General features: G+C 52.8%; 1 protein-coding gene across 2 annotated transcripts in view; it reads left to right on the top strand.

Moving 5' to 3' along the window:
• The window catches only part of LOC102904556 (cilia- and flagella-associated protein 337-like), a 134,320-nt gene that overhangs the window by 84,913 nt on the left and 34,333 nt on the right, over positions 1-15,074 (top strand). For both annotated transcript variants that reach the window (XM_076560146.1, XM_076560147.1), the window contains 2 exons: positions 1,130-1,235; positions 8,736-8,887. In XM_076560146.1, the coding sequence (XP_076416261.1) occupies positions 1,130-1,235; positions 8,736-8,887 (258 nt within the window). The remainder of the gene's footprint in view (positions 1-1,129; positions 1,236-8,735; positions 8,888-15,074) is intronic.

The following is a 15,074-nucleotide window of genomic DNA, read 5'->3' as shown; positions in this document are numbered from 1 at the left end:
ACATTTCTGGGGGTCTGAACTCCACCCCTCATGCCTGCTGCTTGCCCAGCAAGCGCTTTCTCCACCGAGCCATGGAGAGAACGCTTTCTCTCCAGTTCCACCGTCTTGGTTGTGTATTGAGACCCACTGTGTAGTGATGTCTGGAATCCATCTGTCGTCTTGGGCCCCGCCCCCCGGCATCAGGTCCACTGATCAGTGATGGCCCTGAAGCCCCATAGGCAGGCCTGTCAATTCCCCCAGGGAAGTGCTGAGGACCAGAGAGTGGGGAGGAGGGGACCCACTTGGTCTTTTGGTTCGGGTGAGCACGAATCACGTAGGCTATGCCCAGGTTCCTGTCTGGGCCACTTTCTTTGACATCCTTGGGGACCCACAAGGGGACCCTGTGTCCATCCATGGCGCAGGTAATAGCCAGGACTGTGAGAGACCGTGGGTATTGAATCTGATTATGTCTCTATGACTTCCCGGCTGGGAGGTTCTCCTAACCACCTGCAACGGACTCAATTTTCCCATGTATAATGGTGACAAGATTCTCACTCTCTAGGGTGATAATGAAGATTGAAAAAAGAAAAAAAAAAAAACAATAAAAAGACTCAGAGCAATGCAAGAGACATAATAAAAATGAGAGGCAGTTTTCTGCCTGTTCCTGTTATGGCTAAAAGCAGGCGTGTGCTCTCCCCCTTGGCCTCAGCCAGGCTTCTTTTCTCTCCATCTCTTGACCCTCCCGGAGTATCCATGACGTCCTGCAAGGGTGCTTTAACACAGCTTTATATTGCAAAGCCCGGATTTTAACTCTGTTCACTCAGGCCTAGAGAAAGTGCCCGTGTGTCCCGGAGTCCACGGCAGCCCGCCTCAGGCTCTTCCTTGCTTGTTCCTTTTATACAACTATTGTTAGCAGCTGGAGAAGCAGAGCCCCAGGCTTCCTCCCACCCCAAGTTCTGTTGCTAAAACTGCTTATTATTTTGCCTCCGTCCTTTTATTACAGGAAATATACACTTGTGTAATATCAGAGGGAAGCAGAAGCCTCCTCCGGGCTGAATAGAACGGCCAGATCCAGGTTTTACATTAAAAAAAAAAAAAATAGAAACAGCAGATAGAATGGCTTTGTCTTCATTTGTTCTTTTCTTTCTAGAAAACCAACAGGTACGCTGAGAGGCCACACGGCTCCTGTGGTCTATGTACACGTATCTTCTGAAGAAAACAAAGTGTTTTCCATGTCTGCTGACAACTCTGTTAAGGTCAGTCTCGCTCCTGTTTCCATGCGTGCACCTCTTAGGCGGATTTTATCCATTAGTTTGTTTGTGTATTTATATACTTTATTTTGAAATATGGTCTCCCACTGCAGCCCAGAATGGCCTGGAACTCCCACACAATCCTCCTGCCTCAGCCTCCCGTCTCCATCTTTGGCGATGTGAGGAGCTCTGCCTTGACAAAGGCTCATGCAGGGTTCAGATGTGTGCATTTGCTTAGGAGGGGTGTGTATATGTGTATGTATGTGTGTGTGTGTCTACATAAGTGTCTGCCTGTCCCTGTGTATATGTGTGTGTGTGTGTGTATATATATGCATGCATATGTGTGTGTTTGTGGGTGTGTCTGAGTCTGTGCACTAGCAGTTGATTGCTATGGAACTCTCCATGCTGGTGCCTGAGGCGGTGTGTAGCCCTTCCAGCATGGAGAACCCTGACCTGCCTGCACATGGTCCAGATGGTCCTTGTCCCTATCATTTCCTCATATGTCTGGAAGATAGAGAAGCAGAGCTGAGAATTCTGCCCCTTGCCTTCAGTGGCTGGCTCTTATTTCGCAATACACACTGGGCACACACCTTCCTGAACTGATACCCATGAGCCTCAGAACCTAAACACTTCCGATGTAGATGGAGGCAGTGGCATCACGGTTTTGCTTTGTTTGCCGTGTCTACTGAACATCCCGTCTACGGTTGTCCCGTGACCTCCGTAGTGTGCTGGGTTTGTGACCTCTGCAGTGTGCTGGGTTTGTGACCTCTGTAGTGTGCTGGGTTTGTGACCTCCATAGTGTGCTGGGTTTGTGACCTCTGTAGTGTGCTGGGTCTGTGACCTCCGTAGTGTGCTGGGTTTGTGACCTCCGTAGTGTGCTGGGTCTGTGACCTCTGTAGTGTGCTGGGTTTGTGACCTCGGCAGTGTGCTGGGTTTGTGACCTCTGTAGTGTGCTGGGTTTGTGACCTCCGTAGTGTGCTGCGTTGGTTTGTTGGTTTTTATGCAGAAACAGTCTGGCTGGCTCCTCCCTTCTTCCGTCCTCACTCTTGCTTCTTCAGAGGGTGTGGCCAGGCTTCCCAATCCATCTGCCTACTTTACTGCCCTGTTGATGGCCACAGGGTGGGGATTTGGACTAAATTAGTAGGAGGTGAGAGAGAGAGAGAGAGAGAGAGAGAGAGAGAGAGAGAGAGAGAGAGAGAGAGAGACTTCGTGACCTTGGGTTAGGCATTAGTTTCGAAGAAATGCCATCAAAAGTTCAAGAAACAAAAGAAAATAAATCAGGCTTTATCAAAATTAAAAACATCTGTGCTTCATAGGGCATCATTAATACGAGAAATAGGTAACTTACATAAGAGAAGGGATACTGCAAACCGTATGCCTGATAAGGAACTTGCATCGAGAATATAAAGAACTTTTAGTGCTCAGTAATAAAAGTCCTGATAGCCAGTTGAAACATTGGCAAAAGATTTGAATAGACATTTCCTCAAGAGAGGCCAATCACGGCATAACATGCTCAACATTATAGTCATGGGGAAATGAAAACCAAAACCACAATAAGATACTACTTCACACCCACGAGGATGGCTAAAAGTAAAAAACAAAATACCAGAGGCTGATACGATATGCTGATGGGATGAGAAGAAATTGAAACCTCTACATATTGGTATCAAAAAGTGCCATTTTTTTTTTAAAAAAAAATCATCTTATCAGTTCTTGAGTGGTAAATAGTTAACGTGTGACTCAGAGCTTCCACCCCCAGGGATATGCCCAAGAGAACCTAAAAGCATGCAGTCCTCAAAAATGTACTTATCAATGCATAGAACAGCATGATTTATCATGGCTAAAAGGCAGATGTGACTCAAGTGCCCAGCAACTAGTCAGTGGTAAAAATAAAATAAAAGCAGTGTGTGTGAGCAAAAGAATCCCCGGTCTACATCATAACGTGGGTGAACCTTGGAGGCCTGATGTTGGATAAAAGTCACAGAAAGCCACGTCTTGTCTTGCTTCCTCCATTTGTATGAAAGCATCCAGAAGAAACCAGGGACTGAAGTGTGGACAGAGTACGGATCGGCTATGGGCGTGCGGCTCCTGAGGGGCTGATGGGACACGCTGCCATCAGGTAGTGAGTGGTCACAGCTATGTAGCTCTGTGGCCATGCTGAAGCCCCCCAAATTGAACATTAGAAATGTGAAGTTTGTGATATGTGAGTTATATTTCAATAAAAAAAAAAGTAATTAAGGGAGTGAGGCCAGAGAAGACTCAAGAGGGCCACCAAGATTTGGAATCTAAGCCGAAATGTGAGACCCGGAGCATGGCAAACGAGGGGCGTTAAGACCAGGAGCGAGACCTTGGATGTGTTGGGCAGGGTCAACCTGAGCTTCGGGGGTGTGGTGGGGCTGGTGGTACAAAATCAGGCGTTATCAGCGTTGAGATAGAATCTTCAACTCCCAGCTGGGAAAGATGACAGAAAGAGTTAAGAGTGAGCAGGGGAGGGGAAAAGTCCACCAAAGACTGCGTGCCGGGCCTGTGATGTGCTAAGACTTCTCTGTGTGGGTCCAAGATGGCTCCCGGGCAGTGAGCATGGTCTGCCCTGCGGTGAGCATGGTCCACCCTGCAGTGAGCATGGTCCGCCCTGCGGTGAGGTTGAAAGCGGTTCTAGTTCTATACAACCAGGTGTGGAGAGTGCAGCCAGCGCGGTAGCTGGGGCCCAAGCGCAAGCCATTCAATCCTCTGAGCAAACTTGAATGAAATGATGAGATTTAGGAACTCCACTGTTTGATTTACTTTGAAAATCGAATTCATCTAAAGGCTTCATCCAAAGTCACCGTGTGGAGGACTCCGAGTTTTTAATGAGTTTCTCCCCCCCTCTCTCCCTTTGAATCTTGCGGCTCTCAGATAATCATAATTTTATATGTGGGGACATGACTTCCACCCTATTTTCTTCTCCCATCGCCTCTCCATGTTCTTCCAATCTCAACTCGTGATTACAAGATTAGCATCTCGCCCGCGATGAGTCAGGCATATTGAATAGCTTCCCAATGTGTGTTTAAAAATATATTGAAATCCCATCTTGGAAATATGGTGTGTAAGTTATTTCAGACGGCGCTATGCCTATCGGATAACAGCTAATCAAGTAGCAGACAAACCGCTCGATGCCTGCAGGCCTGAGCAGAGAGTCTTCCGTCTTTGAATTATTTTTCAGCCCAAATATTTTACTCCTCCAAATCATGGGGACATACAAACATTTCAGGAGGCTGCTGTCTTCTGGCATTCTCTAACGGGGAATACAGTGACAGATCTGGATTGCCTTTTTCACTTGGTAGTCTATAAATGTGACGCTACAAGCCACAGACAGGGCTGTCTTTTATCAACTGGCATTAGAATTTGGGGAAAGTTATTTTTTTTCTAAGGAAGACAGCGTGGCGTGCTAGCTAGCATAACATGGGAACCTCTCTTAAGCACATGCCGGGTTTTCTCTAGGCTAAGACAATAGGTGTATTTCTGTCCATGTCAACCCAGCACCTCTGTGAGTGTGTGCTCCCATCCAAGGGCTGGTGCCTCTCCAGTCAGAGGCCCCACCCTCTTCATCCAAGGCCAAGAGGCAGGCAAGGAGGACGCTGCTGCCCCCTTCCAACCCAGCCACCTCTTCTTACAGTCTGCTCCAAGTTCACGGCCATGATGGGTGAATGGGGAGTGGTGCATACCTTAATTGGTGGCCCTCTTCCCAGCAACAATCCCTGCAAATGGATGAGAAGATGTGGATTCAGGAGAGGGTGACAGAAAGCTTTGGAGACACGCAATCCTGAGTTTAAACTCAGAAGCCACACAAGCCAGATGACCTGGGTGAATCACTCAATCCTAAATGGAGTTAATTCTGGAGTGTTTTACTCCTTCCCGATATGGGAGAAAGACCCACCTTGCAGAGTAAGTGACCTTGTTAGAGGCAGTGGATACACCGGGCTCACTGCATGGTCGTGTTGCTAGGTGAGGCTGATTTCAGCCCAAGAGACGTGGGTGAAATTCAGTAGGGTGAGTGTCACGGAAGCCTTGTTGGCCACAGAAAGACAGTCACTGGGTGAACTGGTGAGCAGCTCTCACTTCTGCTTCTCAGTAGATGTTGACCTCTCCTGAGCCCCTGCTGTGGAAAGCTGTTCTCCTTCACGTCCCCTGTGTGTGTGACAGGGAATTTGATGACTCAGTCTGAACTTCTATGTAACAAATGCCTCTCCTCCTTTCCTTCCCGGGTCTCAGGCACCAACTCATCCTACCTGAGATGAATTCCCAGATTCCAGAATTTCCTGTGTTCCCCTCGGGAACCTTATATATTACTCCATTTCCTGGTGCTGTAACAAAATACCTGAGACAAATCAATTTACAAAGGAGCCCAGGTTCATTTGGGTCACGGTTCTAAGGCTAAGAAATCCAAGAGCGTGACCCTGGCATCTAATTGGGGTCTTCTTGCTGTGTCACTACAGTGAGGGGCATTGCATGGTCAGGCAGGGCAAATGTGCTCGCTTAGGTCTCTCTTCTTCTTGGCTTTTCAGTACATTTTTAGGTGCCTACCCAGGAGCCCATGGTCTCACACATTCCAGGTGGGCACCACCAAGCTACCCCTACCTCTCTTTTTCTCTCCTTATGGACCCACTAACTCCACCATGGGAGCCCTATCCTCATGACCTCACCGAACCCCAGTTGCCTGCCTTTAGATATCACTGACATATAAACTTAGGGGCTGAGCTTGCAACAGAGACTTTCAGAAGCACGTTCAAATCATGGCACCTCACAGCAGGAAGTGAGAAGAAATTGGGGAGAAAAAGTCTTCCCACAACAGGGGAGCTGATAATGACTGTGCGGGTCAACCTTCCACCCAGCAAAATGAGTGTGCGCCAACGGATTGGCCGCAGAGAGAGGGGAGGGGCTGACCCTCAAGCAAGCCACTCTTGGGGCTGCCCTTTCCACAGGGAGTCAACCGGGGGGGGGGGGGGGGTCATGCTGGCTTCACAGGAGGCACAGCGTCACAGGCATCCATGGGGACCGGCTGCATCCAGGGACGGCCCGTTTGCTAACAGCTCAGAGTGTGGAACACATGGAAAGTAAGCAGAGTGTAAATTCAAAGGACTGGAGGGCAGCTTAAGAGACCAGGACTTCAGACGGCTGGTGTCTGTCTGGCAGCTGAGCCAAGGAGAAGACACTGCTCTGCCCAGGCTCATGAGCTCACTCTTGTTAGAGTTTCCTGTCTTGGCTACTTCTTAGCCTGTAAATTCTGAACTTCTCTTGGAGTCAACCGACAACCTCCGCCTCCCAAAGTCTGTAAGAGAGCTCTAGTTCAGGGCTGCAGAGACGGCTCAGTGGTTAAGAACATGTATTCTTCACACAGAGGACCTGAGTTCAATTCCCAGCACCCCCATCAGGCAGCTTACAACTGCTTGTAACTCCATTCCAGGGGATGCCTCTAACCTCAGTTACATGCACATACACAGACTTAACACATGTCCATGAAAATAATCAATAAAGAGAGATCGAGAGCACTAGTTTGAGAGGCTGTACAATAGTTTGGGTCAATGACCTGAGTATTAGAGGTTTAGTCGCCAGCACGGAACGAGGGGGAGGTAGTGGAACCCCTAAGGGGCCTCGTGGGAGCTCTTCAGGTTGCTGAGAGCATGGTCTGGAAGGGGATGGGGAGACCCTGTCCCCTACTTGTTCTCTTGCTACCTGGCCATAGGGTGAGCAGTTCTGTGTGGCATCCCCCTGTCCCATGCCCCTGCCAAGGGGGCGCTGCTCTGCCACAGGCCTAAAAGCAGCAAGGCCACCAAGACTGTGGCTTGTATCCTCTGGAGCTATGAGTCAAAGGAGACCTTCCTCTCTCTAAGTTTCGTTTTGAAGGCATTCATATGGTGATAGAAAGCTGACTCACATGGGTAGCCATAACAATGTACCAGAGACAGAAGGGGATAAATAACAGAAATGCACTGGCTTATAGTCCAGGGGCTAAGAGCCCAGGACCAAGGTGTCGGGTGGGTTGGGTCCTTTGGAGGGCTGTGAGGGTGGGTTGGACCCAGGCCCCTGCCTACCTCCTGGTAGTCTTCTGGCAATCGTGGTATTCTTTGGTTGCAGATCCACTGCCCCGATCTCTACCATCATCTCCATGTGCTGCATTCCCGCTGTGCATCTCCCCCTAACTCTCCTCTTCCTGCCAAGTCCCCCATCATGTCAGTCTAGCCTGCTCCAGGACGGCCTCATCTTCATTCACTGCTTCCAAATGGATCCCCGTCCTGAGGCACCGGGGTTAGTTACCGTTTGAAGGGAGGGTAGCAATTCACCCGTGACACAAAGTGAAGGAAGCCAGGACTCAAAGTAGCTGACACACGGTGGGTGCGGTGTCAGCACCCGTGACGGTCATGGTCTCCCCAGCTTGGGGCCTGGCCCCTGCTGCTCCTCTTAGCTCCCGCAGCCCTCACCAGCTCGCAGTCTGCTAGTAGAACACCAGAGCTGCGGCGTGGCTTACGAGCCTGGCGGTGATTGACAGCGGGGTTATTCTACGCATGTTGTACCGTTACTGTCTTTTACCCACTTCTCTAAGCACTCTCTTCTTTAATCAGTTTTCTGACTTCTCCAAGCAGCACTATGAAGTAGGCAGTATGGTCTCTCTGTTTTGTGAACAGCACTGAGTGGGGAAAGAACTGGGAGGAAACTGTGTGAGGCTGCCCAGGTGACAGGTGGAACTCCAGGGAGATGGGCCCTGGGTTGTTATGTCCTCCAGCAACAGCCACACAGGAGTCTGTTCCCCAATATCTGCCCGATGACTTGGTTGGTGGTGTATTCTTGTATTAAGAACTGGGAACAGGGGGCTGGAGGGATGGCTCAGTGGTTAGGAGCACTGGCTGCTTTGCCAGCAGACCTGGGTTCAGTTCTCAGCACCCACATCGCAGCTCACAGCTGTCTGTAACTCCCAGTCCAGCGTGCCTGACATCGTCGCACAGGCCAAACGCCAATGCACATAAAAACAAAACAAAAAAACAAAAAACAAAACTGGAAACAGGTTTGATTATCAAGGTTCCACAAATCAGATCCACACCATCAGCTCCACATGGGGGCTGGGTCCAGGGAGAAGGGGGCGACTGGTCATTTCCTTGTGGGAAGAATAGAGCCTAGCGACTCGTGGTCACAACTGTCCCTTCTCTCTGGTCACCTTTCATACTCCCATGATTGAGGGGACCAGGCCTTGCTGTCTCCTTCACCAAAATGATGGGGGGAGGACTCCTTTCAGCATTTCGACTTCTGGCAGGGGCGGACATAGAGTTTAGACTTGGTCAAGTCAAGCCAGACCCCACATCAGGCAACAGCTGAGGAAGAACAACAAATGGACAAAGCGTTATGACTAGCTGAGTGTGTGACCCACACAGGCTTTAGAGTCGGAGACCAGCCTGGGCTACGTCGGGGGTCTATCTAAAGGGACAAGAAGAAGGGAAAACAAAACCTCTTACTTTTCCCCCATTCCCTCCACAGATCTGGGATCTGGAGACCCATGGCTGCTGCTTTACAGCCTCTTCCAAAGCCAGTGGCCTCAAGGGCGAACTGGCAGCCTGCCTCTACCTCGCTGGACCTAGAGCCCTGTGTGTGGCCACAGATGCCCTGGCTTTTCTTCACCTGAAAGTAGGGTACGGGGCCATCTGTCTGAGTTTTGTGTGCAGAATGTTCCAGAGGGTGCTAGAGAATTCCAGTCAATGTTCTACTCAGGGCTCTACCCTTCACGTCCCACTCTCTGAAAACTGCATCCCTGGGCCTTCAGCTTATATTTGATGAGGACCTTTTAACATTCCCGCTAACAACACAGGAGTAACCTGAGCTGTCCAGAATTGACTTCACCTTGGGCCTGTCCCATCCACCGGCCTTAAGCCTGTGGTACTTAAAGATTCATTATATGGGAGCAGAAGCCAGACCCAAAGGCAGAAGCTGAGCAGAGATCTGGGGGTCTGGCATTCCCACAGGGCCATCGCTTCTGCCCTGCCCCACGTCTTAGAACCCCTATTCATAAAACAAGCTAGCCATACACGGAGCACACACACCCAGTGACAAGACAGAGCTGGAACGGGGACCTCCGAGGATTCTCTTCCCCAGTGCCGGAGCCTGTCATGCCCTGAGAGTGGAGTCTCCTCGATCCCACGTGTGTCCTAGATTCCTTGAGACCCCCACACCCCACTCCAGCCCCCAGCTATGACACCATTGCCTCCTTGACAAAGAATCTGTGGTCCCCTGCCTTCTCTTCCATTTCTGCCCTGCCTGGGCTGTCCCTGGCTGGTCTTACCCTCGGAGAGGACATCGCACACTGACATCTGCTGGCTCCAGGTCCTTGCCCGACTCTGCCCGGCCAGAACTAAGCCTTTCTGCTGTCACAGTAGCATCCGGTGTACAGGGGTCATCTAGTCCAAACCTTTGTAGATGAGTAATTAGGGAGCCAGGAGCTGGGAAGGGATCACCAGGGTGCATGGGAGCCAGGAGCAAAAGAGAGACATCCTGCCTCTGGGGGAGGGCAGGCTTCTGGCTTCTCTGGGCACCCACCCCCTGCTGAAATGAATCGAAGGGGAGAGGAAGCTATACATTAAAAAGCAAAACAAGGAAAAAGCACAGGAAACGCATATAGACGTAGAGACACACAAGTTGACTCACACAGAAATCCCCTAGAAACAACAACAACAACAAAATAGAAACTATAAAATATAAGCAAAAGGCCTGTAGGGTAAGAAGAAAGAAAGAAAAGAAAAATGCCCAGACAAAGTATTATGAGACAAAGAACCTCCACAGACGCCATTGAGTGTGTTTTGTGTCGGCCATCTTCTGCTGGCCGTGGGTGGGGCCCGCCCAGCCCTAAGAGTGGTTCATATACCAAGTGAAACTCCCTTAGAGAAAACTAGGTTTTCATTTGGTTGTCAATAGGAGAGAGCTTCTGGGTGAGGGATGTGGGCTTGTGTCCACCTCCGCCCTCAGCACTGGGATCCCGTCAGGCCCAGACCCGTGCAGGTCCTGTGCATGCTGCCCCCGTCTGTGAGTTCACGTGTGCCTCAGTCCTGACGTGCTTAGAAGGCCGTGTTTCCTGGGTGTTCTCCATCCTCTCTGGCTCTTACACTCTTTCTGCCTCCTCTTCCACGGGGTTCCTTGAGCTGTGAGGGGAGGGGTTTGATGGAGACTTCCCACTGAGGGGTGATCCAAGGCCTCTCACTCTCTGCGCACGGTCCAGCTGTGGCCCCTGCACTGACTCCCATCTGCTGCAGGAACAAGCTTCTGATCTACGAGCATTGCAGGATTGTTTAGGAGACATTCTGTTGCTATGGTATTTTAGCAGGACAGTGGTAATTTCCCCCCAGGTCCCTAGTCTCAGTTTCCTGGCCACTGAGCAGTGTCGGAGATGGGTTCCATCTCACGGAACGTTTTGTGTCTTTAGGGGATTTCTGTGTGCCGATTTGTGTGTCTCTACATACATATGTTTCTTGTGCTTTGTCTTTGGCTCTCTGTTTTTCTGTTTGTTTGCTTGCTTTGTCCTACTCAAGTTTGATTTTAGTTTTGTCCCATTCAAATTTGTTTGTTTAATTTTTTAGATGCCTGTTTGTTTTCTAATGAGAGAGTTGGAAAGGATGTGGATTTGGGTGGGTGGGGAGGTGGGAGGAGCTGGGAGGAGGTGGAGAGAAGATGGGGAGGAGGGGGAGAGGAGATGGGGAGGAGGGGGAGAGGAGATGGGGAGGAGATGGGGAGGAGATGGGGAGGAGATGGGAGGAGATGGGGAGGAGATGGAGAGGAGGGGGGAGGAGGAGGAGAGGAGGGGGGAGGAGGTGGGAGGAGATGGGGAGGAGGGGGAGAGGAGATGGGGAGGAGGTAGAGAGGAGATGGGGAGGAGATGGAGAGGAGGTGGGGAGGAGGTGGAGAGGAGGTGGGGAGGAGGAGGGGGGAGGAGGTGGGGAGGAGATGGGGAGGAGGAGGAGAGGAGGGGGGAGGAGGAGGAGAGGAGATGGGGAGGAGATGGGGAGGAGATGGGGAGGAGATGGAGAGGAGATGGAGAGGAGATGGAGAGGAGGGGGGAGGAGATGGAGAGGAGGGGGGAGGAGGGGGGAAGAGATGGGGAGGAGGTGGGGAGGAGATGGGGAGGAGGGGGGAGGAGGGGGGAGGAGATGGGGAGGAGATGGGGAGGAGATGGGGAGGAGGGGGGAGGAGATGGGGAGGAGATGGGGAGGAGATGGGGAGGAGATGGGGAGGAGATGGGGAGGAGATGGGGAGGAGATGGGGAGGAGATGGGGAGGAGGGGGGAGGAGATGGGGAGGAGATGGGGAGGAGATGGGGAGGAGGGGGGAGGAGATGGGGAGGAGATGGGGAGGAGGGGGGAGGAGATGGGGAGGAGATGGGGAGGAGATGGAGAGGAGGTGGAGAGGAGGTGGAGAGGAGGGGGGAGGAGATGGGGAGGAGGTGGGGAGGAGATGGGGAGGAGGAGGAGAGGAGGGGGGAGGAGATGGGGAGGAGATCGAGAGGAGATGGGGAGGAGGGGGGAGGAGGGGGGAGGAGGTGGGGAGGAGATGGGGAGGAGATGGGGAGGAGGGGGGGAGGAGATGGAGAGGAGGGGGGAGGAGATGGAGAGGAGATGGGGAGGAGATGGGGAGGAGGGGGGGAGGAGATGGAGAGGAGGGGGGAGGAGATGGAGAGGAGGGGGGAGGAGATGGAGAGGAGATGGGGAGGAGATGGGGAGGAGATGGGGAGGAGGGAGGAGGAGATGGGGAGGAGATGGAGAGGAGGGGGGAGGAGATGGAGAGGAGGGGGGAGGAGATGGAGAGGAGGGGGGAGGAGATGGAGAGGAGATGGGAAGGAGATGGAGAGGAGGGGGGAGGAGATGGAGAGGAGGGGGGAGGAGATGGAGAGGAGGTGGGGAGGAGATGGGGAGGAGATGGGGAGGAGATGGGGAGGAGGGGGGGAGGAGGTGGGGAGGAGATGGGGAGGAGGGGGGGAGGAGGTGGGGAGGAGATGGGGAGGAGATGGGGAGGAGGTGGGGAGGAGATGGAGAGGAGGGGGAGGAGATGGAGAGGAGATGGGGAGGAGATGGGGAGGAGATGGGGAGGAGATGGGGAGGAGGTGGAGAGGAGGGGGGAGGAGATGGGGAGGAGATGGAGAGGAGGGGGGAGGAGATGGAGAGGAGATGGGGAGGAGATGGAGAGGAGGGGGGAGGAGATGGGGAGGAGGGGGGAGGAGATGGGGAGGAGGTGGGGAGGAGGTGGGGAGGAGATGGGGAGGAGGTGGGGAGGAGATGGGGAGGAGGGAGGAGGAGATGGGGAGGAGGGGGGAGGAGGTGGGGAGGAGATGGGGAGGAGATGGGGAGGAGGTGGGGAGGAGATGGGGAGGAGATGGGGAGGAGATGGGGAGGAGATGGGGAGGAGGGGGGAGGAGATGGGGAGGAGATGGGGAGGAGGGGGGAGGAGATGGGGAGGAGATGGGGAGGAGATGGGGAGGAGGTGGAGAGGAGGTGGAGAGGAGGGGGGAGGAGGAGGAGAGGAGGGGGGAGGAGATGGGGAGGAGATGGGGAGGAGGTGGGGAGGAGATGGGGAGGAGATGGAGAGGAGATGGGGAGGAGGTGGGGAGGAGGTGGGGAGGAGATGGAGAGGAGATGGGGAGGAGATGGGGAGGAGATGGGGAGGAGATGGAGAGGAGATGGGGAGGAGATGGGGAGGAGATGGAGAGGAGATGGGGAGGAGATGGGGAGGAGGTGGGGAGGAGATGGGGAGGAGGGGGGAGGAGATGGGGAGGAGGGGGGAGGAGGGGGGAGGAGATGGGGAGGAGATGGAGAGGAGATGGGGAGGAGATGGGGAGGAGATGGGGAGGAGATGGAGAGGAGATGGGGAGGAGATGGGGAGGAGGTGGGGAGGAGATGGGGAGGAGGGGGGAGGAGATGGGGAGGAGATGGGGAGGAGATGGAGAGGAGGGGGGAGGAGGGAGGAGGAGATGGGGAGGAGATGGAGAGGAGGGGGGAGGAGATGGGGAGGAGATGGAGAGGAGATGAGGAGGAGATGGGGAGGAGATGGAGAGGAGGGGGGAGGAGGGAGGAGGAGATGGGGAGGAGATGGAGAGGAGGTGGGGAGGAGATGGGGAGGAGATGGAGAGGAGGTGGGGAGGAGGAGGGGGGGAGGTGGAGAGGAGGTGGAGAGGAGGAGGGGAGAGGAGGTGGGGAGGAGGGGGGAGGAGGGGGGAGGAGATGGGGAGGAGATGGGGAGGAGGTGGGGAGGAGGTGGGAGACAGTGGGGAAGAGCTGGGGGGAGCTGGGGCAGGGGAACCAAAATATTTTGTATTTTTTAGCAAACAAACCAAGGGGCTGGAGAGATGGTTCAAGGGTTCAGAGCACCGGCTGCTCTTGCAGAGGACCCAGGTTAAGTTTCCAGCACCCACATGGTGACTGACAGCCATCTATAACTCCAGTTCCACGGGATCCTCTTCTGACGTCTGCAAACATGAGGCACCTGTGTGGTGTACATGCATACATGCATGCAGCCAAAACACGCATACACATTTAATTAATTAGTAGTTAATTAATTTAAAACAAAGCCTCAGACAAGAGGAAATGAACTTCCTGATACCCGTTCCCACAGCCCGCAAGGAAGCATCCTCCATGCCCTAAGAGGCCCAGAGGCTATGGAACAGGCCACGCCCTTCTGTGGGAAAGGAGTTGCCCCCTGCCCTGCCACCACGAGTGGTGGGGTGCTTGGCATATGCTTTGAGAGCTGCAAGGCTCTCGGTAACCCCAAAGCATGGACCTCATGACAGCCAGCCTAGTTCAAGTGTGGCCCGCTCTTCTTCTATTTGTTAATTTTATGTGGATGCTGGGCATCAAACCCAGGTCCTCTGGAAGGACAGCCAGTGCTTTAAACCTCCGAGCCATCTCTCCAGCCCCACAGGGGCCACTTAATCCCCAGTTACTCCTCCTGGCTTCACAGCATACATCCCTCCTCCCCACCACAGTTCTGTTTTGTTTTGACCAGCGTTCAGCAGTTCTGAGACTCCAAAGCCAGAATACACGGCCCCAGACAAGGATGCAGAAAATCTGTACAGTGACTGCCATAGCCTGTGTGTTTCGGAAACTGTCTCACAATGGTGACTGGCTTCCTGTGCCCCAAATCAAGACCTTTACCCTCCCCATGGTTCCTCTTGATTTGTGAACATAGGCAGGGAGTTGGGGGAGTTGGGAGTTGCAGCTCTTAATCCATTTGTTGTACTCAAAGATCAAACTGCATGTTAAGAGTTAATTTCAAAGGCTGTGGCGCACGCCTTTAATCCCAGCACTCGGGAGGCAGAGCCAGGCGGATCTCTGTGAGTTCAAGGTCAGCCTGGTCTATAGAGTGAGATCCAGGACAGGCACCAAAACTACACAGAGAAACCCTGTCTCAAACAAAAACAAAAAAACAATCAAAAACAAAAAAGAGTAAATTTCAAGGCTCAGTGGCCAAGAGGATGCACTGCTCTTACAAAGGACTCAAGCTCAGTTTCTAGTACCCACATCCGGTGGTTCACAACTGCTTGTCACTCCAGTCCTAGAGGACTTGATACCTCTGGCCCCTACAGGCATCTGTACTCATGTGCATGAGCCCACACACAGATACGCACGTACACATAATTAAACCCTTTTTTTTTTTTTAATTAACTTCATGGAAAAGCAAGCACATTTCACGGCACCGCATGCAGCCTTGGCCTTGGCCACCCACTCCCTTCCTGACCTCGGTGAAGCCATGCGGCCTGCGAGGATGGCTCAGAAAACTCAAACAGAGCCCCTGCTAAATGATGGGCCCAGCCAAAACAGCCCGCTCAAAGGGGAAGCCTCTGCCA

The sequence above is a fragment of the Peromyscus maniculatus genome, chromosome 23 (assembly GCF_049852395.1).
Source record: "Peromyscus maniculatus bairdii isolate BWxNUB_F1_BW_parent chromosome 23, HU_Pman_BW_mat_3.1, whole genome shotgun sequence".
Lineage (NCBI taxonomy): Eukaryota > Metazoa > Chordata > Mammalia > Rodentia > Cricetidae > Peromyscus > Peromyscus maniculatus.
This window is presented reverse-complemented; position numbering and strand designations above follow the sequence as displayed.